This window comes from Clarias gariepinus, chromosome 14, assembly GCF_024256425.1.
Source record: "Clarias gariepinus isolate MV-2021 ecotype Netherlands chromosome 14, CGAR_prim_01v2, whole genome shotgun sequence".
In the NCBI taxonomy this organism is placed as follows: domain Eukaryota; kingdom Metazoa; phylum Chordata; class Actinopteri; order Siluriformes; family Clariidae; genus Clarias; species Clarias gariepinus.
In genome coordinates this window covers 6,088,614-6,114,148 of record NC_071113.1, presented here as the reverse complement: position 1 = coordinate 6,114,148, position 25,535 = coordinate 6,088,614, and the positions used below count along the sequence as shown (strand labels likewise).

The following is a 25,535-nucleotide window of genomic DNA, read 5'->3' as shown; positions in this document are numbered from 1 at the left end:
TTCCCACGAGTCCTCCAGTTCTCTCAAAAAATAAAAAAATTGACAGTTCAAGAACTCATTGATTCTCAGTAGAGGCTTCTGATCATGTGTGATTTCATTAATAAATTATTACAGATCACGATAAACCATAACCGGATAATTGTTGCATTCACACTTTTTTTTCAGAAAAAAAGATCTTTACCTGTGCAACATGGTGTTCATGGTAGGTTTTTAAAATATTACTGAATTGCGTTCGATTCAACCAACACGCATTCATTCATTAACAAATTCTTAATAATCAAACATTTGTTGTAACATTACATAATAAGTATAACACACCAAATTTGACATTCATTGTTTTAAACGTTTAAATAATTTCTTTTACAATTCCAAAATGGACTTTTGTTTTTGGGAAAAAAAATGTGCACATGATTGAAGCCCCAAAACACAAACGCACAAACATTCACACACACGCGCACACCACCCCTCCCAGTTGTAACCTATGTTTAGAATATTCCATTCACATATCAAAGGTATGATGATTATCATTACTATAGAAAACTGTTGACACAATGCTTTAACACTTCTGATATTATATACAGTAAAAGATCTAATCGGAGGGAATCTAACTAAATGTCTACAATGGACAAGTACCGTAGCTTCACATATTCAAATGTAGATTACAAATACAAATGTATTTTTTATTTTTTGTACATTAATCTCATGCACTGGATCAATGCTCACGGACACGAACGATTTTGCAAAGTCCTATTGACAACTTTTTTGTTTGTTTGTTACTTTTTAATACACGCACACAGCATTTAAAGACATAATAGTAACCTTATAAACATTCTGCATTCATATCTGGAGTATTTTCGTGAGTGTTCTCCAACACTGAGGAGAAATGCATGTACCACATTCGTTCCTGTTAACCTTCTTAAAGGCAGTTGTGATGATCCGAGCCAGTCATGTCCGAAACACCTACGATGACCAACAGCTAAATAAAAACAGCAATAACATGTGCTCTTGAATTGTATTTTAACTCCTCTATTTAAAACGATCAAACTGGGAAAAGGGAAAAAGAAAAAGAAAACTCAAAAATACTCAAACAAATCTTTTACATTCTGCTTTAAGAGTAAGAGAGGTGCGATCCATTGGAGATGTGGGAGGTGACAGAGGTGCTGCGGCTCAACACCCCGTCGGCATTCGGTCCTCCGCCCCCAGATGCCGTTCTGCGTAGTGGCTGAGGGCTGTTTCTCAGAGCCATCAGGCTTGGACCTCGCACCACTAGCCCTCCTCCACCTCCTCCATATACCCCCTGAGAAGAGGAGGAGGAGGATGAGGAGGAGGATGAAAGTGAGATCGAGGCTGGTGCCGGAGGAGGAGGAGGAAGGAGAGCCAGCGACTGAGAAGACGAACGAGAGGGAAGGTGATGTGGAAAGGCATGTGGGTGTACCAGTTCGGCTCTTCCCCCGCCTCCTCCCCACTCCCTCTCTTTTTCACGATCCCTGTCCCGCTCTCGCTCGCGGTACAGCTGCGGTGTGCTTTGATGGTGGTAGTGTTGAGCCAGGTGGTGGCGATGATGGTGAGAGGAAGACGAGGACGAGGATGAGGAGCGTGAGGAGTGGTGCAGAGGGCCCAGGGCGTGGGAGGAAGAGGAAGTGGAAGATTCAGAGCGGCTGGGACCTCGGCGGGGGTGAGCGTGCGGGTGGGGTGGTGCGCCTCCATGGCTCCAGTGCCCGGACTGATAACCCTGCTTCGGATATGCCTCGGAGGGAATGCCTGTTAATGCCAGGCTGCTGAAGCCAAGACGCAGGCTTTCTGAATCAAAGGCCTCGATCTCACCCGCTTGACGCTCCAGCAGTGAACGGATTCGCTCAGAGCGCTCGTTCTGCAAGGACAGCATCTCCTCCTCAATCTGCACAAGCGCACAAGATATAAGAGTTTAAGGGCAAAAAATAATCTTTAACATTCCTTCTACATAAGGATCATTTTCTTGTCTTTCGGCTGTTCCGTTTCAGAGGTCGCCACAACGAATTATCTGCCTCTATCCCACCCTATCCTCTGCATTCTCTTCTCTTACACCAACTAACTTCATGTCATATCTCACTACATCCATAAATCTCCTCTTTGGTCTTCCTCTAGACCTCGTGCCTGGCAGTTCCAACCTCGGCCTCCTTTTACCGATATAATTACAATCTCTTCTCTGAACATGTCCAAACCACCTCAATCTGGCCTCTCTGACTTTGTCTCCAAAACATCTTACATGGGATGTCCCTTTTAATGAACTAATTCTTTATTCTATCCATCCTTGTCACTCCCAAAGAGAACCTCAACATCATCTTTTTTTTGTTGTTGCCCTAATCGGCTTTACTCAGCTAACTTTCCTCGCCAGGAATCTGTGCCACGTGGAGCACAAGACCTCACTATTCACCTCACTTTATTAGGAAGACATCAGCCAACTTTGTGGCAGTAGTGCAGTTAAAAAAAAAGCAATGCAGGCACAGTAAAAAGCAACCTTAATCCTGACAGCTGATGGTTCAGAAAATAAAAATCCTGCTCTTTTTCCAGTCTTCAACTCTCCAGGTTCTGTGAGTCTGAGCCTATGATCATTTCAGATTCTTGGCTGACAGGAGTTAAACCTGGCAAGGTCATCTTTGATGTGTTGTGTTTGTTCTGAGATGCTTTTTCCACTCACCATGGTGCTTATTTAAGTTACTATAGACTATGTCAGATCAGACCAGTCCGGTCATTCCCCTCAGACTCTCATCTTTTTAGCCGCCATTCTATTTAAACTCGAGACGGTTATGTATCTCAAGTTTTTGAAACACTCAAACCAGCCCAGGTGGTTCCAATATCCATGCCACGACCAGGCTTGAACATTACTCAAAGATCCTGACCGGTATCTGCATTGGCGCCACCACATGATTGTCTGATTACTATTATTCATTCATTTTAACGCTAAGGAACTCTTACCCTCTGCTCCAGAAGAGCTCTGCGGATGGACACTCTCTGCTCCAGGTCCTTGACCTCTCTCTCGTGCTGTGTATCTGTGTGGATCTTGATCTTACTCTGATATGCATTCAGAAGCTCAAGTTCCTGCTGCAGCTGCATCTTTAGTGTCTGATACTCTTCCTCTTGTGTCTCGTCCAATCTCAGCTGAAGAAACAGAATATATGAAGACAGTGAGGCGTGGCCTAAGGGGATCTGAATATAGAGAACAAGCACTGATGTTTAATGTGAGAAATACAGCCTACTGGAAACCTACAAAGGATAAAGTCCTGTGTTCCCTAGTGGAGGAAAAGTTTGTAAATAACATTCACAAAAATCACTGACACTGAAGACTTCCTCCATAAATATTACATACAGTACATGTGTCTGTACAGAAAGCTTTACAATATCCATGATCTTTTGTTTCTTTGGTAAATCACAGCACATTTTTATATCAGCTACTCTGAACATACTTGGATCACTAATCAAGTTATTGTATTTGCCATTAAATGCTTATGAAACCTGTGATTGGCCTTGCAGCCTGGTAATACTGTCACATCTGTTGCTGTGAAGGTAATCACAGCCTTTTGAGACATAAAAAATTACTGTGACTGTATGGACATGGCATACAGATCAGGTTCATAATTTGCAACTTTATGAAGTTGTTTCAATCCTCCCAACCACCAGGGGCAGTGCTGTTATACGCTTTCATGAGACAATTAGCAAAGTCAAAAGTTGTGAATCCAAACCATATGGAGAGAAAATGTCAGCAAAACCAATTGGACCACTTGTACAACACCTTGCGAGTTCGTTCAAAGCTATAGTTTTTTTTTTCTGTCCTCCAAACCAGGTATTTTGTTTAATCTTTGTTTAGTTTTTCCCACCACAATAAGCATACCCAGTTTTTCTGTTTCTTCCTTTGTTAGGTGTGCTTGTCCATCTATTGGCTAAGGCTGCCTCACCTGGCTATTCAGATTCAGAATAACAACTTCTTCAGACCATGCCCGCTCAGCCTGAGCTAGTGTCAGTGCCCTAGTGTCTGGGTAATAGCCACCTGCAAGACACAATCTTTTGCTCAAAGGCTCCTTGCACAGCATGCAAGCTCTGCTAACTTGACTAGTGGTACTAGCAGGCTTAGACCCCAATTCTGAGGTCTTACAGGTGCAAGCTGGCCAGCCAGTGATTCAGGCAAATGTTCAGGTTTGCACTGACTGACGTAGCACAATGGCCAGAAAACAAGCATGTCTAGATGATGAATTCTAATAAAATTCCTTGTTTCACAATGTCATACAACACCTGCACAGTATGTAGATAATGAACCAACAACCGAATCGTACTACTTGATTAAAAGATTACAGTTGCGTATCTGACAGCTTTGTGGTGAGAGCTTGCAGCATATTACCCCTGTGGATGGACCCCTACATAATGAGCTGATAGAGCCACTAGTTTAACTGATCTATGCCATTGGTCCTCAACTCCGGTCCTGGAGGACCATAATCCTCCAGATTTTAGTGCTTTCTTAGCTCTCAGGAAACAAAATATGAACTAATTAACAAATTAACAGCCTTGTCTTAGTTGAAGTGCGAGTGATAGCGCAGGTGAATCACTACAATATCTAGGGCATTGGTCCTCCAGGTTTACTGTCCCAGTATCAAGTCCAGAAATATTGATGACTGCATGAACAGCAGTATATACGTTTAGTTGACTGCCTGAAGAACTTATGATATTACAACTGCCACACATTTTGGATTTTCCAGCTAGTGCTGGAGCAGCTTCTCATCAAAACCTACTAAGAATCTACAGATGGAGAAGTGTCTCCGCCATAGGTGCATAGAACAATGCAGCAGAGCTTTATATAAAGCCAGATGTGCTCCAGGGATCAGTCCTTGATCCACCCCTTTCCTCTTTTCCCATTGTGATTTTAACCTAAACTTAAGATTCTTCTACACCTTGTTGCTTGTAGGTAGTTATAATCTATGAACTGGCTGCTGTAATGTTACACTTTCCTTTTGAGATTAACAAAGTTCTCTTTCTCTCTCTCGAACAGAATTCCGTGTTATTCAGAACTGTGGCCTCCCGTGCAACTTTGCAAGAGAAATATTGACAGCAAATACTGCATTTTTATCATACTGTGAGATTTTTATAAGAATATTCAGGTTAAAGGTACACCCTCTGGCAGTTAAAACAGACATCAGCTGTTCTGATGAGACCATGATACTTGGGTGCAAATTTGATTCGTTTCTGTTAGCTTCATTTTTTAAAATAAATTATATAAAAATATATATTTTTTTCAGATTTTGACTTAATTCTGATCAAACTAAGCAAATAATTTTTGCGTTTTAATACAAACATTAATAAATGTTACATTTATATATATTTTATTATTTTATATAATAATTTTAAAAACATCTATTTTGGAGTCATTGTGGAGATGTGGACGTGAACGACCACACAAAAGAAACGCGATATTGAATCAATTACCCTCCATCTCTACAGGAAATGGTCTCTTGCTAAACTAATTATCAGTGTATATCTTTATGTATGTATAAAAATAAACTGCAGTCCAAGTTTTTTCAATATCATATATCAAGTCATTACACAATTTTTTTCCATTAAACTGAAATAACTTTTAACCATTGATTAATATTCCAACCCATCCGAGATTTTATTCTGAAATCAAATTTTATTTCCACCAATGAGGGCAAAGGACAAGGTAAAAAAGGTGGGTAGAAACTGGGATTGCCATTTCTTTACTCACAGCCTGTGTGGACAGCATGTCGTTGATGGAGTGGTCATACTGCTCAGCGAGGATGGCTAACTTGCGTGTCTGCTCATCCTTCAGTCTCTTCAGCATGGCCTTATGATCGGATTTGGGGGTGTTTTCCAGCAGGTGGTTCCTCAGTGCCTTATACTGCCGTGTCTGAATCTTGCATGTTTCCTGGAATTGTCGCTTGATCTGCAGCTCCTTAGACTAAACATAGAATATTAGGAAGGGGGTAATGACAGCATAAATGTAGAATAGGGGGGAAAAAAACCTTTGTGTTGAACAAAATGTCATCTCCATCCATTTTTATGTAGAAACCATGACACTGCATTCTTTAAAAATAGATAAACAAGAATAGGAATATGCCAAGTATTCCACTTACCCATCGGACACTAAGATTGTGATGTTCTAGAGATATGTAAAATATACATGGTGTGTTCCGAGACTTTTGCTTGCACAGAATATCAGAAGACAGGAGAGTAAAAACTCACATTATTTCACTATATAATCCCCTGCTACACTAATGCACTTATCCCAGTGCTTGGATACCATTAAGACAGAAACTTTTCTCAGTAAGCCGGGGCCATGGTCAGACTACCTCCTTCACGTCTGAAACGCTCGTCTCCCAGAAACTCCTAAAATGGCAAATACATCTCTACCACAAGTTGGCGACAATTTATCAGTCGATTTTCAACGATCAGGCATTCCACTTGCTGAAGTTTCACTGGAATGACTACAGTGGGCCCTGAGCCACCTTGGTCAGGATTATTATCATTCACTGACATTCGGCTTTTTTAAAATGTTTGCACTATTCAAAATTTTACCGCAGCTAAGAGTCTCATCAAGGTACTCTACTTAAAGTATTCTATAAACGCCGATCTGTTTTACGCCTTCATTCACAAGAAATTACAGGTCCTGGTTTAACTTGAATGCCCCTTGTACATCTACTCTCTTCATTAACCTACACATTTGTACTAAACCTAATTATGGATTTTCACTCCAAGCTAAACATTGATATTCTAAAACAAATTATTCTGGAAGTCATCATTCACATCTCAGCCAAACAAGGTGAGACAGACAGAAATCATATCTTTTACCAAATAAGGAAGTAAAGAAAAAAAAGAAAAGCTGAAATAATGACTGACTATTATTAAAAAAACGAAATGAAATGAAAACAAACGGATGATTTCAACAAAAATTTATTCAACAAAAAGACATACGAAAATAACTTTTCATGTTTAAATACAGTGAACATCCATTCATTCACACAGTGAGGATGAAATGCACACAACATGGCCATGAAACACAATGTGCTTCACCAAAATACAAAAAAAGAAAGGCACAAATATATTAGTTAAATAAATGCTGATTCAAAGAACAGACACACAAAAAAAGGGAACATGTAAACATAAAGGTGAAATGTTCACAAAAAATTACATTCAAGAATAACTGCAAATGAAATAATGCTTCACATTTGGTCAAATTTGCTATGTATAGCTCTCATATGATCAGTTCAAATTTGTTTTAATAAAACAGACAAATCAACCATCTTAATTTGTGTCTACTCTTGTCCTATTTGTTGAGACGTTTCTTTTTTTTTTCTCGAAAAAAATATAAGTTCTTTATTTTAAATTTTTAATCAATATTAAGTCTAATTTAAAAGATTAAAACAGTGCAAGATATCTTTGTATAGTAATAAAGTCTCAGATCTTATGGCTTTAGAGATCTTTGGTATGATTCGGCATTATCAGCACACCCCGTAATGGCTAAGCCTAAGGAAAGTAGTCTTAGGAGCTACGAATACCACTAAACTAATTACAAAATAATTTAATATACGTTAAATATTTGCTATTCAACAGTAAATTTTGTGTCTTCATATAAAAAGGTTTCTAAAATATTTACATGGAAAATCATTCATTCTGTCATTCATCTTCAATATCCGTTTGGTCTGAAATCTGGAGGCTATACTAACTGTGAGGTGGGAACAGACCCTGTACGGGCCACCAGTCCATCACAATACATAGTAAGCTTATTACCATAAGGCACAATAACACTATAATTAAGATTGTCTTCACTATGTAGTCAAATCGGAAAGCATTTTTTCATTAGGTTCGAGAACGTTTCTCTCAGATCTGAGCCAATCAGACTTTTAAACAGGCTTGGCTTCTGCATAATTACGCTCTGAAGCAAACTTGCAAGTTAAGCTGCATTCAAAACTCACTCAAACCTCTTACTAGTAACTAGCCACGAAGGGCCAAATGACAAAAAAAAATATTTGTCTCAAGGCTGTTGTCATCACACTCAGGCTCAAAATGGGAAGCTCTCAAGAATAAACAATTAAAACTTAGTAGATAGTGTTTTTTTCTCCCTGGGGATGTGGTTTGGGGGGGTGGGGGGTGTAGGGGGTGAGTGGGTGCTCCATAGTGTAAAGTATTAAACAACAGTACAGTTTTTTCACAGTGGGTGCTACAATGACATCTGCGTCGTAAAAACTGTAGCTATGGCTTCTTGAACATCGTTCTCTGCCTGCTCTTTCGAAATTATCTGCAGCTTTTTCTGTAAAACCTTCACCAAACAAACAATAGGAAGGGTGGAAAAATAAATTGCACAAACGTGGTCATGAAATAATAACCATAAGACATACTTCTTAGAAATAAAATAAAATAAAAAAAAACACAATGATTCAATGATTTCAAATTAAGACAGTAAAACTTTTACAAAAAGCACAATCTTGAGTAATACTTTATATTCACTGATTGATGGATAGTGAATATGGAAGTTTGACAGACAAGTGTGATTATCAAGCCAGTAAAAATAAGGCTCAACCTGAGCGTGCAAAAACATGAGGGGGGGGGGAATAAAACAAGGCATAAGAATGCTCAGCACTCAGACAGACAGCAAATACTTTAGCGATACCTGTGGTCACTTTCCACATCTACCTCCACGGCACGACCTTTCCTTTCATGCTCCTTACTGAGGACGATCTCCTCAGCCCGGTCTCCCACCTCCCATCATCTCTGTGCATTATCTCCCGCTCCCTTTTTCGCCTCTCTCTCTCTCTCCTCTCCCTCATCCTGCGTTTCTGTTCCCTCACCTCGCGTGGAAGGAGTCGGGGCAACTTGCTCGGCTTCTCCTCCCTTAAAAGCCCCAAAGCCCTCAGTCTGCTCAAGTAATGTGGCGGAAGCTCTTTAAGTATTCGGTTTGCTAATCGAAGCACTAGCGAATTGGCCAGATCTGCTAAAACGCCCAAGGGACGCCGAGCGAAGCGCTTAACCCAAACGTAAAACTGAGATTTGCGCTTGGCCTGGAATTCCATAGGTAGGCTCCGTGCTGGAACAGGTATCCGGGAGTGCCTGCCACCACAATTACGCCCAGCTTTGGGGAACATATCAAAGAGGCTGCGCTCAGCCATGCCACCCGTAAGGGACTGGCACAATGTAAACAGTGGTTTTGGTAGGCGAAAGAGCAGACGCACCCAAAGTCGGGCTAGCTTTCGGGGCGCATTCTGGAGGAAGGAGCGCGCCGGTCGCACCACAAGCACCAATACCAAGTAGAGGGAAAGGAAGAGTGAGGGTGAGCTGAGGAAGAAACCTGAGACCAGAGCCAAAGGAACGTAATAGAGACCGAGACTCAGTGCCAGGCCCATGTTGAACAGCCCGGACGCCCAGAGAACGAGTGAAAAGAATGTGGAAAGAGAGACTGACCAGAGCGAGCGAAGGAACAGGTAGGAGAAAAAGAGGGCCAGGAAGGCCAGCTCAGCTGAAAGAACCAGGGATGCGAGCGAGGGAAGAGGAGGAGAGCGGCGAAGGGAGAGAAGGAAGATAGAGAGAAAAATTAAAGTTGGGAAGGATGGTTTGGCTGCAGCAGAGAAGGAGAGGACAAGACATATGGTGTGAGAAAAAAGTGAAGGAATAGAAGGTTGAGAAATGGAAGGGCTGGAAGGAGGACTAACAGGAGGAGGTTCCACTTCCTCTAGAGCGTCAGGAAAGTAAAACTCATCCAGCTCATCTCGTTGAGGGATTTCAAGAGGAGATGAACGGATAAGCTCTGATGGACAGCCATCAGCCACGCCTCTACCCTCTTCTCCCTCTTCTTCAGTCTCTATCTCCGTCTCACTGTTTACATCCTCCTTTTCCCACTGCAGGCCTTCTACTAGTCTTTGGTCCCCTAAATCTTTGTCTGCGCTCTCCCCAACCTGCCAGTCTTTATTTTCTCCCCTTAAATCTTTACACATCTCTGTGTTATCTTCTTCCTCTATCCTGTCTTCTGTATCTACATCAGCCTTTTTCTCTGAGGCGCGCTCATTTAAATGCTGCAAAGGGCTTTCATCATCTTCTCTCCCTCCAACCAAACCCTCCCTTTCGTTATCCGTTATGCTAGTCGCCTCCTGCGTACTTTTTTCCACCAACGGTCTAAAGAAAACACTCCCATCCTCTTCCCTTTCTACTCCCTCGAAACCCTCCTCTGCCCTTTCTGATAGCAGCCCATCTGCATGCCGTTCAGGACCCTCCCCACTGCTCTCCATGTTGTCAGGCTCACTCACTCTGAGACACTTTGGCTGCTGGCGGACCTCCACGGCGTGTTTCTGGCGCAACTCCTGCTCACGCCGCTTGTTGTATTCGAGCTGGTTGGTGAGTTCGCTCTGGTGTTGTGTTCGGATCAGCTCTGCCCGCGTTCTCTGCACCAGGCCCAGTTGGCGCATCTCTAGCTCCTGTGTGGACTCGTGATGCCGTAGCAGCATCGCACACTCCAGGTCCTTCAGGGTCTGTTTCTTATTAAGTTCCTGTTGGGATAGAGAGAAATTTGTTGACAGAAATGTAACATCAGGTACTGATCTTATTTTATTATTTTTATTTTGATCTGTAGGTCAATATTTAATTGTGTGACTAGTAATGCACTCCATTTTTCCTGATTTTTTTTATTTATTTATGTATTTTCTTGGAAAATGTACAAAGAGTTTAGGAGAGTAATTTCAATTCCAACAACTGATGAAGACTTGTATATATTATATAAAACATGTTTGTTACCTTGTAAAAATCTCAATATATTCTTTAAATAGTCCTTTAATAAATAATTTGCATGAGTTATGATGAGCTGCGCCTAAATGTTTTAGTTTATATACATTTGATTGACTAACAAAACTGCAGAAGTTGAGTAAATAAATAGATGAACTAAGAGATTGATTTAAATAAAGTATAAATAATCAACCTTCAGCATGGAGTTCAGGATGCACAACCACATGCACTACCAGCTTTGCAAGAAGTTTCATGCACTCGGTACAAGGATTTACTAAACAGTTGGAGTTCCAGAGACTCGTTGAATCTATGCTAAGGCTTCACATTCTAAATTGTATGCTGTCGAATTTATTCAATTAAGTTTTTGGACGTTCTGCTTTTTGATTCAACAGCACTCATTTTTATTGCTCCAACCACTTACAGGTCATAAATGATTAAAAATATCTATTATGCATCAAAATGCTGTGTAACTATGTCATGTCTCCTACAAAGCAGTAATGTATTTTTGGGAAATCATCCCCTTATGCAGCTGTCCAGTAGGTGGCAATATTGCACAGATTGCCAATAATTTCAAAAGAAGAACAACTAGTGACGATACTTACGATACTCTCGTAAAACGTAAGATTTCTTTTTTTTTTGCAGAAGCTGTGTTTATAAAAGTTGGGCCATGGTAAAGTAGCCCGCTGCCAATATATCATGTGTATTATTGTTTGAAAAAATTATATTTGCGAGTACATTCATGAACATGAACAATAACAGGGAATTATTATAGGAAACTTCTCAAGAAATTATAAAATGCAAAAAATGGCCGGGCCACTCACTCCAGGCGAAGTACATATTGCCTCACCTGGTTTATTTAAGTAAACTAAATCAATCAACCTATAGCACTGCTTTTCCTAAATTAATTTTTTTTTTTTTAAACAAAAAAGGTTAGCTGTTCATTCTCAAAACAGCTGCTTCTGATTGCTTCTGGATGGTTGTCCTTCTTAACAGACCTAAATATGGGGGTATAAAATAAATTATGTACTATATTTCAAGCCTGTTATGCAAATAAGTTTGGATTTTCAACAGATCAACTAATATTAGTTTGATCTGTTAGTAAATAAAATGCTATCAGAATCGCAAATAGCTTGATACCATTTTCTAAACGGTAGAAAACTCTTGGAAGCGTTAAGAAAATTCTGTCATGAGAGGTGTAATCACAGACATATATTTCCTCTTTTTATGGAAAAGTGTGTGACATTGAAGGGGCGCAATTGTGCCTCAAACAGTCGGAGCGTCACAAAGAATGCTTTCATGTGTGCGTGAAGCTGCGGTACGAGTTGGTCTTTGCCTTGTAGGTTTATGTTGTGTGTGTTGAGGTGTTCAGTCAGATCAACTAAAAATGCCAGGTCTGCCAACCATGGAGGGTCACTCAGCTAGTAAAGAGGTCGCCCTTTTCTCTCAAAAACTGGTCAATCTGTGATCTTAGAGAATAAAACCGCGAATCGCGACTTAGCCAGCGCACTTCTGAATGGTAGAGCAGGTCCCCATATTCAGCATCAACGGTCGGTAAAAAAGTTTAAAATTCTCTGTGGTTCTCGTACTCACACACTTCCCCATGACTTCCATAGCGAAGTATTAATTTTCCCACTGTGTCGGAAATTCTTGTCACTTACATGCTATCTTGCGTTTCTTTGGTGTTGTCATTTTCAGTGCACTGTAGCAAAATTATACTTTTCTTAATTTTGTTTTGTAGAGAAACTACCTCGATCAACTCAGTACTTCCACCTAGAGTTAAAACCAAGAATTGCAATATCGGCAAGTTTCATGTGCGGGTCATATTCTAGTATATTTTTGGAATTTACTGCGGGCCAATTAAAAATTAACAGCTTGCATAAATAGAGTATTATATGTTCTTGAACATTAACTATCTAGGTATGTTACTCTAGAAACAAACTAAAACAAGATTAGTGGAGTTTTTTATTTTTTGTTGTTGATGTTTTACAGTGCAATAAATGAGTTGACTGTATGACAATTCCACTGGGGGTGCTGTATCTTAAATGGAGACAAAAAAAAAAGTAGCTTCGGTGTTGTGCTTTTCCTCACTAACAGGCAGCTTAGCCAGCTGCTTTATCAAATAGAAGTCTGACTGTAGCTCAGCTACTTTAAATCACCAGTAGATCATGTAGATCGATCAGTTATCACTGCAAAGTCATAATACTCTATTCATCTTTTGGATGCACAACTTATGAAAAGGTCTGGTTGCGTATACTTAACACTTCACCCTGAGGTTGTGTGTGTGTGTGTGTGTGTGTGTGTGTGTGTGCGCGTTCCCACACGTTACCTCTCTGAGCAGGTCCTGCTCTAGGTTGTGTCGGGCCAGCAGCATCTTCCTTTTGTACTGGCGGGACTGCAGGTCGTAATACTGCCTTTGGCGTCGCAGCAAGCCTGCCTCTTCCTCCGCCTGGTGCTGCTGTAGACACTCCTTCTGCTGCACCAGCCACTCCTGCTTCTCCCTTTTTGGTGTGGACTGGTTCTCGTTCAGTTCCTTTCACCATGAAAAAAATAATAGAAAATATTAGTAAATCTGCTAACCTGACGTACAAGGGAGAATCATTCGAAGCAAAAAAAAAAAAAAAAAAAAGGCATGCTTTTGGCATTAAGTGTGGCACATCAAACCCACAAACCAAAATGTTCCAACCAAAGTGTGAAAATGGTAATCAACAGTTATTAAAAAAAAAAAAACTATGGGACATTTAATGTAAAATAGATGGTTCTAAGTCCTAAAATCTGGACATCTTACGCTATTAAATGTTATAGACCTAAAACGCGGGGGTGAGTCAAAAATAAACCGCACTCCGTTATATTAAAGCTTCTGTTGGACGCACTGTGGAGGTGCGAACATGTTACATTAGTTCATCTGTAACTGCAGTGTAAGACGCCCCCTGCTTGTGATTTGCCCAAAAGAAGAGCAACGGCAGAGTATGGAACGGATACATTGCTAACCAAAGAAAACTCAACCACCAGCTGGAAAATCCATCAATGCTCACAATTTTCTGGGATTCTCAAGGGTCAGAAATGGGATATTATCAGGAACAATCTACAGAGCTCATGACAGTGATGCATTAAAGACCAAACTCATCAGATTAAACGCAAAGGACTACTGCTATCCAAAAGCGTCATGATCTTGTGTAATGACGAACGTCCACACAGTATGTATGTCTTTTCTAAAAGTTAATTCAAATCAATTCTGCAGCCAGAGTGCGGATAATTTTCGACTCACCCTCGTATTATAAACTCAGTTCACCTGTATGTGCACTTAAACTTTTCTGAAAGTCTTGTCTTTACCTCCTTCAGCTGCTCTTTGCGTTGTCTGTACTGGCGTTTCTGAGACTCGAGCAGAGTAGTGAGCTCTTTCTTCTGCTGAGTCAGGATGTGCTGTTGGAACTTCTTTTCCTCTGTTGTAGAACTCTTACCCTGCAGAAGATAATGAATGACGGGAAACCATGGTTTCATGTTTTAATAAACCAAACGAATATGGATGTTGGCCAATCCTACTTAGTTTTCCCATCACAGCAGTGTTCTGATCGTTCTTTCTCACCTCTTTCTCCAGTAAGCCCTGGTGCTTCTTGCCGAACTTGTCCATCTCACTGCTGAAGTTGTTCCTCTGTGTCTCCAGCTCTTTGTCCAGCCGCAGCTGGTGCTCATCCATCTCGGCCTTCAGCTTGTTCTCCAGGGCCATCAGCTGCTTCTGGTGCTGGCGGCGCATACGCTTGTAGCCGGTCATTTGCTCTCTGAGCGCCGAACCCTGCTCGTGCTCCTGGATCTGACGCGTCACCAGTGATGCCGTGCGGATGGTGGCAAAGTGATCACGGCCTCGACGGCGCCTACCCCCTCCTCCTCCTCCACCACCACCTCCTCCTCCACCTCCTCCTGGGGATGGACCCTGCTGCTGAGACTCCACCTCAGGCTGGTAGGGCTCGTCGTAGATGTTATCATGGCTCTAGGGATTAGAACAGGATCCCATGTAGCAGTTTAACATGACAATCTGGATGCACAGTCCTGCCTTTATGGCTGCTCTATGAACATGTTTTATTAGTAAGTTAGATGATTTGACAAGATATGATTGATTGGACTTGTTTGTAGCCAAGCTAAGACAACATACACTATATAGACAAAAGTATTTGTCCAAACCTGGTAATTATTAAATTTAGGTGGTTCAAACATTCAGGTCGCTTATCCCCAGTGAAGGGCAATGCTAATGCTACAGCATAACAAGACATCTTAGACAATGCTATGCTTCCAACTTTGTGGCAGCAGCCAACAAGGGAAAGGCCCTTTTCTATTTCAACATGACAAGGTACACAAAGAAAGGACTACAAAGACATGGTTTGATGAGTTCTGTGTAGAAGAACTAGACTGGCCCAAACACAGAGCCCTGACCTCAACCCCATTGAGCACCTTTGGGATGAACTGGGCCGAAGATTGCGAGCCAGAAATATTTGTGCTCTGGAATGTAATCTAAGCATCCCTTTAAACTGAATCAAATTTAATTTAATTAAATTTTAATTTTACATACAGATTTCATAAAACAGCATGTGGGAGCCTTCGGCAGGTTTAGCTTTAGTAATTAAAAAGGTTTTGCTACAGTCTCAGATACGCGGCCAGGTAGGGAAAAAAAACCCAGAAGGGTCAAATCACTAGTTTGCATTTAGTAAAGAAATATGATCATAAACAACTATGATTTGAGATTACTTAAATCCTTGGTGATGTTGTAAAAAACAAAACAAAACAAAAATGAAAACACTTGTTAGTGAGACTAATCAGAAAAAAGGTTTCAGGTTTCTAGGAAACAAAGATTGGACTTTAGAGCGATGGGAAAAAAAAAAGTCATGTGGTGTGATGAGTCCAGATGGGCCCCATTCAATACCCAGACTGATGGGCGTATCAGGGTAAGACAGGAACTGCATAAAGCGATGCGCCCATCATGCACAGTGCTCACTGGAGGCAGTGTTATGATCTGGGGTTGCTTTAGTTGCTCAGGTCTAGACTCAGCAACAGTATGTGGCAATAAAATTAAGTCAGCTGATGACCCGAATGGACGAAATGACTAGGTTATCACAACAATAAAAAGCTCCCAGACCGAAGTTGTGAGCTCAAGCTACCTTCGATGAGAACTATTTTTACAAAAAGAGATTAGTTCTATGGCAATGAAAAGGTTGTGATAGTTAGCAGTTGGCAGAAGCTACTTTTATTGCATTTACTGGAGCACAGTTAATCGATGACATACGGCAAGTGCACTCATTTGGTCTGGGGGTGTTTAAACCATTGCACTTTTATAATAATAATAATAATAATAATAACAATAATAATAGTAAATCTGAGCATTTTAAAATCATGATTAATCTCCGTCTATAGCTGTGATAAACAGGATGAAACTTTTTAATAGATTGACATCACTGCTAAATATTAAAGTTTTAGACTTTTTTTTTGGTGAGGCAGTGTAAATCCGTGGTTTAGAAAATGTAAATCTGAACGATGGCGCTGTACAGAAGAATGTAACGGGCTTTTCAGGAGAACCTGGAACACATGCACTGAATAAAATCCCTACCAGCTGCGATATTAAAGCCAATGACAGGTACTGGTAAATACCTGGCAACTCAGAATACTGGAAACACCACATGAGACCTGCGCCCTTTTGAAGATGCTCTGACCCAAGTGACAGTCATCCCAATGTGGCTCTTGTCAAAGAAGTTCAAATCTTCACATGCTCCCAGATATATATCCCACCCACTGACAGGTGCCATTTATTATATATTACGACAAAATAAATTTTATTCGCTTCACCCATCAGTGGTTTTAATATTACGGCTGATCGGAAAGCATACATGTTTGTAAAAACACACTTGAGAGATACAGACCAGTGGTTTGTGCAATACGGAGCTGTTGGAGGTGACCGTGTGCTCTCCCTCCTGCATCATGGCCATCTCGCCGCTGTCGTCGGAGCCATCAGCAAGGCTGTTCACTGAAGAGCTCTGTGAGCTGGCGCTGATCGACATGGAGGGCAGTGAGTGCGAGCTCTCCATGCTGTTCACCGTGCCTGTGCGCAGCATGTACTGCTCCACATCCTGAACAAATATAGAAACGGAAAAATCAACCACTAAGACCTAGAACGCTTGGTTAAGAGAATACGCCGTCATGCAGCCAGAACCTAACTCAGACAATGCAGTAAATAAAGTATAATCTGCTTACAGCGGGTTTGTACAGAATTCCTAAAAACCACATGGTGTCACAGACTACGTTTACAAATCTATTATATTTGCTTTTTTCCTTTTTTCATTTACCTACTAGAGATTAGGGATACCTTGGTGTTGATTCGATTAAAATTGCAATCACGATATTTAAAAATATCCAAATTTAATATTACATTTTTCCCAGATTTTGTCACAGTTTTAAAACTTTTAAAGAGTAATGTTGCCGGTTCCTTATAACATTAGTTTTCTCACTTAAAAAACAAGCGGAGCATTTAAAAAATACAAACTAACTTTAAATACAAGAGTTTAACATTTCACTGAGCAGCATGTATCTCTGTCCTCTGACATAATTATTATTTCTAAACAAACTTAGCAAATGATTTACGATGAAAAAAGTGTACCACCTGTAGGATTATAATTAAAACAGTGACATTTTACCTCCTAAAACGCCTTCAAAAAGTCAAAACCCAACTTAACTATGAGCGAACGAGCTGCGAGCATGCAGGTGTGTATGTCTTTTAACGCATAAAATTTGCTTTAAAAGAAAAAGGCAGATCTGCAGCTCTCAACACCCATGATTTCTGATAATGTAACGCCGTAAAAATCGCTTGCTACAAAACTGTTTATATCTGAGGCTGATCGACTGATCATCGGTCATGGCCAATCAAATTTGCGAGTTCGATTTCCGGGTGATGGTGTAACATCTCGCAGCCCGAGGTCTAGAGCTGATTGGCTGAGCTTTCTCAGAGGGGAGGAATAAGAGGTACTTAGTGCTTTCGCATTAATCACGGCTCTACAGCCAATCAGGGGCATCTGTGAGCTCACGCAAGCAGAAAGAGCGGATAGCGCTGTCCTCCGAGTGTGTTACTCGAAAAGATGCCACGTGGAAAAGATTCACAAAGCAGTTCGAAAAGATGCGACGTCAAAAGAGGCTGGCGTCACATAGTTCGGAGGAAACACATGATAGTCTTCGGCCCTCCTGACTGGTCACTGCTCTGTCGTGATCCTTTTCAAAGGTAAAGTGCAGGTTAATTTGTTTTATTTTTACTTTACAGCAGTGATTCCGTTAGTGTGTTCTAAAATTAAATTTGGTTTACGAGTGTTTTTGAATACCAGCCGCTTCCGGAACGAATTATGCTTGTAATCCAAGGTTCCACTGTATATATTTGGCAGATGTAAAGAATACATGTCCATGTTTTTTGTGTTAGTCCATTTTTATAATCGACAGATTAATCGATTATTATAAAATAATCGTTAGTTGCAGCCCTGATCACCACACTGACCTCAGAACAGAATTTTTAAAAACAATTAAATTTTGCATTAGAGGTGGGAAAATTATGCTATTGCCCATGCAGGTGCCACACTCAACTACTCACATGTTGGCAAATTTCAAATCGTGACATTTATAAAACTATGATCCTATACTATAAACAGAAACGCAATACAAGTCAGCAAATTGGTATCATAATAATATTGCATAATGGGCTGGTCCCATGTCTTATACCTACCACAATGATATCACAATTTATGTGTTTAAGCCGCAATGAACACCGTAAAGTGACACTGATAAACTCCAAATGCTCATTCTAGTGAAATCATACATGTCTGTCAAACATCGTTTAATATGAATAAATAGCTTAAGTGGCTTCCCCCACCTCCTCCTCCTCCGTGCCCTCTGCGGCCGGACCGTTGTGCGTTTCCTGGAAGAGTATCTTCTTCATTTTGCGATACTGTAGGTTGTCCAGCTCTCGCACGGCATCTTTAGTGCGCGCGATCAAATCCATCACCACGGTCAGAGGACGCTCACGACACAGGAAATGATGCTGAGAGGGAACAAAAAAAACAGACACAGCAAGCATTTAGTAATGCTTCAGTAAGAAGCTAGGGTCATAAAGGATCTTTTTAACAGAAATACTGGGCATGAAGCAGGAATACAACCTCAAACACCATGCACGCACATTCACACATTGTTCAATCCGGCATGTAAAGACGGGGAATAACTTTATTGTAAGCTGTGCTGAGGATCAAACTAAAGCTGTGAAGCATTAAGACTGTGTGGAAGGTGGCACTACCCACTGCCACCATGCCACCCATCCAGCAAACATGCTGCCCACCTTTAAATGTGGATTACACACACACACAACAGCAGGAACCGCAAACATGGACAACACTTGAGTATTTTGCAGCACTTGTTTGATCCTCTAAGCCTTCCTTGACTTAATGTTTTGTGACAAATTTCTGCTCGGTGGAAGCTTTTATAAAATAAAACAAAAGGGATTAGTTAGAATAATACATGCTGGTGACTCTGAGAAATTGCCAGTAGCCTCATTTGCATTCCTGTTGCATCCGCTGTGCCTTTACACGTTCTCCACTGGTATATTTTCAGCACCCAGACATGCCACTTCTGAATGAAGTGCTGATGATGATTATGCAACATCTAACAGAGAAACGGTGGAACAGGCTCGCTTCAGTGAGATGGAAAATAATGCGGTGGTTACGAAGAAAGAAAAGGCATTTTAAAACAGCGACAGTGATAGTGTTACTAATATTGCTGTAATAAGAACAATAATGTCAATAATAATATCAATAACAACAATAATAACATCCCTGTTAAAAGTAGTTGCTAGTGACTTATTATATACGAGTCTAAAGATGAATACAAGATAATAAAATTTTCCAGCTTGTCATCTTATTGCACATTTTGCGAGTGATCAAAAATATTGGAACATGCGTCCGACAGGTGTTTCTTGTTGCTCAGGTTTTTACTGTTGGAGAAATTATTCGGAAACCGAACATCTCTGAACGTCCATACTTGATTTAAGCCCGGAGCTTTGCCTGTGAAACGTTGTTTGCTGTTAAAATGGAAATGGAAAGGAAGCCGTCTAAGCGGGGAACAAAGCAAACCGGAGGAAAAGAAAGGAAATTCATCAAATCCCTGTAGAACCAGGACGACAAATTTGTAATGTCCTAAAAAAAGAAAACCCACTGGTGTACAAATAACCAGACATCAGACAGGTCAACCAACAGCAGTCGCTCCTCCACCGTCAGAGCTGTAACGAAAAATACATTCACTGACATCAGCAGCAACAGCCACCAGGCATTGGTGAAGAAAATAGAAAAACAATGCCGACCATTCATCAGGAAAAAGCATAAAGACAAGTGAGAATTTATAACGAGATTCACAGACAGATACAAAGGTTAGTTGGAAACCAAGATGAACCTCTAATTGGATTTGTGTGTGTGTGTGTGTGTGTGTGTGTGTGTGTGAGATCCAAAACATCCGACCTCAAGGGCTCCTATCTTAGCCTAAAAAGTCCTTAGAGCAACTCTGCGTAAGGAAAGTTCAAAAACCTTTATCTTAGTGAGAAGGCCTGGTTGACCCCATTGCTAGGGATGACTCAGCAATTCAACGACAGTGATCGGGTGATAAAAAATAACCTCTGACCTCTGTAAAGGTCAAAATGTGAAGTGATAATAGAATAGACAGTGAAATTATACCGTTTGTATAATCATGACCATAGGCTACTTTATGCAAAGTTTCTGTTATAGGCTAAATATAATTTAAAGATACTTAAAACAGCCAAATGTTGAAAATGTGTCTACTTTTGAAGCAAACGATTTGCACACAGCAGTTTCTATATTCAAGTTCTTACATTTATTTACCAAACTGATTTTATTACTTGTAAAAATCTTGTATGGCAACTACACCAATTCTTTCCAGCTGTTCTTTATTTTTCTAACCATCCCGAGGCATCTGGAGATTGTGCCAGCTTCAGTGGACAAAGGCCAACCCTGCGAGGATCCTGAGGCATCCAGAGAAGGACCAGCTCCAGCTGAATTCTTCTTCATGATGGTTGGAGCCACACATGCTTCTCCTGAGCTCCCAGTGATCCAGACCACATCTGCCCTATGCATCTGCTGACTTGTCTGTCTGGACTTTATGTTAATTTAAATAACTACTGTTATACTAAAATTTCAGCTGCATAACACACGTCATATAATTTCTATCACCCAAATGAGGACGGGTTCCCTGTTGAGTCTGGTCCTCTCAAGGTTTCTCCCTATTGCCATCTCAGGGAGTTTTTCTTTGCCACAGTCGCCTTGGCTTGCTCATCAGAGATGTTTCATTCATCATCCATTCATTCATCTCATTATTATCTAGACATTTTTCTCACACATACACACTTCCATAAATTTTCTTTTTTAAATTTTCTTTTCATTTTTGTGAAGCTGCTTTGAGACAATGGCCATTGTTAAAAGCGCTATATAAATAAAATTGAATTGAATAATCCATTTCAGATTGATGGGAGCAAAATGGCAGATTGACAGTCGATTTCAGTTGCACTTTTGCATGGTATGTAGCCAACAATCTTCTGGAAGGAAGTAAAACTACAAGAAAACCCAAACATTCAGTGTTTGGAGAATATTTCTTCTTTCCGCCATTTTGTCCTCTGTTATAGAAACTCTTAAGCCTCTTAAAAGTCCTCCTTTCTACTCTTAACAATTTTTACCTTAGGAGCTGTTTTTAGGGCCAAGATGTTTTGTGAATAATTTTTGTCTTTACTAGGATTTAGTCCTAAATTTAAGGGTAAATTCTAGGAAAATGTCATAATTCTAGGAATTTTCTTAGAATTTCATTACTAAGAAGCTTTATGAATACAGGCCCTGGTCTCTTCAGTGCATCTGATCTCCATAATGCTGCCAGACAAAACCCAACACACACTGCCAACACCGCGAAAGACATCATCAGGGAAAGCAAGTAGGAAGCTTTCAACTAATCGAGTCAATCAACAGACGTGAACTCAAATAAGTCAATTGAAGAAGCAGTTAGAACAACAACTGGTAGAAGGTGAGGTCTTCATAAGAGATTGGGGGGGGGGATTTGACTGTTTATGTGGGTTATATATATATTATTTCTAACCAGAAAGTCCAGAGCAAAGAGAGCAGACATTCTGATTGAATAATTAAGCTCACCTTGAGCAGCACGTCAGAGGTAGGTCTGTCCTGGGCAATCTTCTGTAGACACGAGTCCACAAAATTTCGGAAGTAATCCGACCTTAAAAGAAAACAGTCAAGTGTTAGAAGAGGAGGAAGGCGTGGAAATGATATTGCATAAAAAATAAAATCATCAGAAACTCGGGTGTGAAGGGAGACTCCTGAGAGCGGCAACTGTGTAGTGTTTATAGGAAATGATTTCTCACCAGTGATTAGACTGCAGGACTGGGCTCTCATTCTGAGCGATGTGGTATAAGGCACTCATAGCATTCATGTTAAATAAGGGAGGTTTTCTCTCCGCTGCAACACAGAGACAGAACGAGCAGATTTGTTTCAGCAGCACAACTCTTTCCGTTTTTATTGTATTAAAAACAGTTTTTCCTTTTTTTTCTTTTTTCATGTTATTGCATAAGGTTCGAACAGTCATTTGTCAGCGTGATATTTTCACATTCAGGCCAATTTGGCTCTTTTGAGATGGAATCCTAGTCCAATTTTCTTTTCAACACCTCCGTGTAACGTGTGCCTAATGCATGCAGTATACCTACAGAAATTCCTATTCCTAAAGCAAGACACTTTCTTCTGCATTTTTTAATGTCAGTACTAGTATTTCTAAAATTAAATATCATAATATTAATAAATATGCACAAATATGTATTGTTGCAACAGATAGTGCAGGTGTTATTGGCTTGGCTACTATAGAAACTATACTATCTATGCAACATCAAGTGAGATTATTGCTGATGGCTCTCCTTAAGTAGAGATGCCACACGTGCCCACTTGCATGGCTTCATAGGAGACCCAGGATTTAAAACTGTTTCACCCCAAAACATGTGCTTAAACTATTTCTTACTGTTAACACTTCACCATGTACTCAAGTACTGAAAGGTCATTAGATTACCCCGACATCGATACGCAACAACGAACTAATCCACCAAAAATTTAACCATACTGAAAAGTAAATACTAATACTACTATTGAATACTACTACTAATACTACTACGAATAATAATCTAATCCTAATCTATTTTGCTTCCCTTTACATTTAGACAGCTCTACAAGTCAAATCAGTTATAAAAAAAAAACTCATATCCCAGTGTTTCACTAATGTTTGTATACCATCAGGGTGGAAAGTTTTCTTAGTACCGGTATCTCAGTTTCTTATGATCGGACTTCTTGTCTGATTCGTGTTTGAGACGCTAGCCTCTCAGGAACTCCCTTAATGGTCCAAACATGTGGAATTGGCTGTGGAGCGAAGTCAGGACTGTACGTCATTGTACAACCCCACAGACAACTGTGTCTCTTCCACAAGTTGGCAACAAGTTTGCTGTTTTTTTTGTTTGTTTGTTTTTTTACGTCTTAATTTGTGAGAGATATCATCACAAGTTCCGATTTGACTTGAACGCCCAACTAGCTTATTAAACAGACTGCTTATAACCTACGATAACAGTGACCAATAAACAATACTTTGCTCTTCTTTCAACTTAACCATTTCAAATATCCTCCACAAGTAACACTCTGTCGTGATTCTTTGCAAAAGCTCCGGTACCCACCCAGCTCTATGGATGTGATGCCGAGTGACCACACATCCACTTTCCCGTCATACTGGCCCTCGTCCATGGCCAGGATCACCTCAGGGGCCATCCTACATTAAACATAATAATACTAAAATTAATAAAAAAGATATCTAATATAAACAGAAATGCAGTGTTTAAATCTCATGTCTCATCCAAAGCAAAAAACTCTTTTTGTTTGTTTTTGTTTCTGACAATCTTCTGCGCCAAGCCAGCAGGAGGCACTATTTTACAAACCGCACATAAACTCTAGAGGAAGTCTTTAGTTTTTAAGCATTTAGCATTTAAATGTTTGTTTACATAATTTACAGTCAGTTGAATTAAATCTCCCAAGAAAATAATTAATAAACTAATCAATCGATCGCTCGATCAATCGATCGCACAGCTCTAATCAGCTCTTTTTAAAATGACAAGAATTTTTCCTAACCGCTTCATTATAAAACATGTTTTAAATTAAATGTAAAAATGATCACGTCTCACCAGTAGGGTGTCCCTACAAAGGAATTGGCAGGCGCCACAATGGAAGCAGAGCCAAAATCCCCCAGTTTCACCTGCCCTGGCTCTGTCAGCAAGATATTTCCAGCCTTCACATCTCTGTGAGAGAACACATGCAAAGATTTTGCTAGTAAAAAGACATGAAATTAAGACATCACATGCACAGTGAATATCCAATAACGGCACAGGAATGGAGCGACACCTACTATGAAGGGGTTTGACCTACTATCAGGTTTTACCTGGGGTCTGATCTAAATAAGATTTTAATCTTAAATCTAAAAACAATTACGTTTCTTTAGCAAGAAATCATGTTGACGTTTTACAGAAAAAAAAATATAAACAAATCTGTCTTTTACTTTATTAGACTGACATCAAAGCACCCCAAAGCAATTTGTTTCCAATTTATTTATTAAACGCAAAGGAGGTTCAAAGGGTAACTACTACTTGAATTGTCTGATATAAATACGATCTTAAACTATATTATCTTCGTAATTTTCATTTACAAGCACACTTAACAGAAAAAGCTGGGGTCTTAGCCCATTTTACACACTAGAAACACAATAATAAGACCCCACATACTGTAATATCCCCCAACTCCTGTAATTCACACACAAACCATGAAGAATTCAACATTAAGCCGCCTCAGTGGTTGCTTTCAAGTGTGCTGCTTTCAGCAGCGTCAGCGTCTATAGCATGATTTTTACCACATGCGACAAAAAAAGACATTGTGCATTCTATCAGCTGCTCTGTGAAACACTTTATATTTTTAATGCGATCCAAAACAGAAAAGCCTGGAAGTAGTACCCTTTAGTCTTAATCTCAGCTGGGCTTTGTGTTAATTGTTCTTGATGCACACCAGCTTTAGCACTAATTAGGTGCAGTGGGTACCTCTGATCTACGCTATACGAGATTTCAGCGTGTTAGCTGATAACTGCTGCTGCTGTTGTTGTTTAAAACTCGCACTCGTCACACACCTCAAAACCTCCCTGCTCTGTTCTCCCATTCCACACAGATCTCATCTCGGCGCGGTCACTACATCTGACGAACAAGAAGCTGAACAAGACAGCAAGGATGCTACGAAGGTGACGGGTGTAGCTTTCCTATCTGGTAAAAATATCGGAAAGGGCTAGTTTAAGTTACTTAATTCAGTGGGTCAAAACTTTTTGACCCAATGTAGAACAGTTGGAATAAATAAATAAATAAATAAATAAATGCATGGCACACAGTGTTGCATGCCTATGTTAATTAGGTTTATTAATGTGTTTATTGGGTATACTAGCTAAAGTACCGATTGTTGACGGGAAGAAAAATTGGTAGAAATAATTAAAAACTTAAAGCAAAAAAATAAGCTGATCAACTTTAATGTAATTAGTGACAAAGGTGAACCTCTTATTTATTTATTTTTTACAACAAAATGTTGTTCGGTGTGACATTATATGGTTTTGGTCTCCACTGGACTGGTGGCTAAATATTAGGAAATTGTACAAAA

At 40.1% G+C, this 25,535-nt stretch overlaps 1 protein-coding gene across 2 annotated transcripts in view; it reads right to left on the bottom strand.

Moving 5' to 3' along the window:
- Nucleotides 1-219: 219 nt before the first annotated feature.
- taok2b (TAO kinase 2b) overlaps nucleotides 220-25,535 on the bottom strand; it is a 40,756-nt gene continuing 15,440 nt past the window's right edge. The window contains exons 7-19 of one of the 2 annotated variants that reach the window (XM_053511409.1): nucleotides 24,032-24,145; nucleotides 23,531-23,622; nucleotides 22,187-22,280; nucleotides 21,960-22,041; nucleotides 18,641-18,808; nucleotides 16,653-16,859; nucleotides 14,333-14,734; nucleotides 14,080-14,208; nucleotides 13,076-13,279; nucleotides 10,278-10,517; nucleotides 5,729-5,941; nucleotides 2,956-3,138; nucleotides 220-1,897 (exon numbers count right to left, since the gene is read on the bottom strand). In XM_053511409.1, the coding sequence (XP_053367384.1) occupies nucleotides 1,109-1,897; nucleotides 2,956-3,138; nucleotides 5,729-5,941; nucleotides 10,278-10,517; nucleotides 13,076-13,279; nucleotides 14,080-14,208; nucleotides 14,333-14,734; nucleotides 16,653-16,859; nucleotides 18,641-18,808; nucleotides 21,960-22,041; nucleotides 22,187-22,280; nucleotides 23,531-23,622; nucleotides 24,032-24,145 (2,917 nt within the window). In that variant the 3' untranslated portion in view covers nucleotides 220-1,108. Of the gene's footprint in view, nucleotides 1,898-2,955; nucleotides 3,139-5,728; nucleotides 5,942-8,123; nucleotides 10,518-13,075; nucleotides 13,280-14,079; nucleotides 14,209-14,332; nucleotides 14,735-16,652; nucleotides 16,860-18,640; nucleotides 18,809-21,959; nucleotides 22,042-22,186; nucleotides 22,281-23,530; nucleotides 23,623-24,031; nucleotides 24,146-25,535 lie in introns of those variants that run through there. The other variant, XM_053511408.1, reaches the window with a different exon arrangement.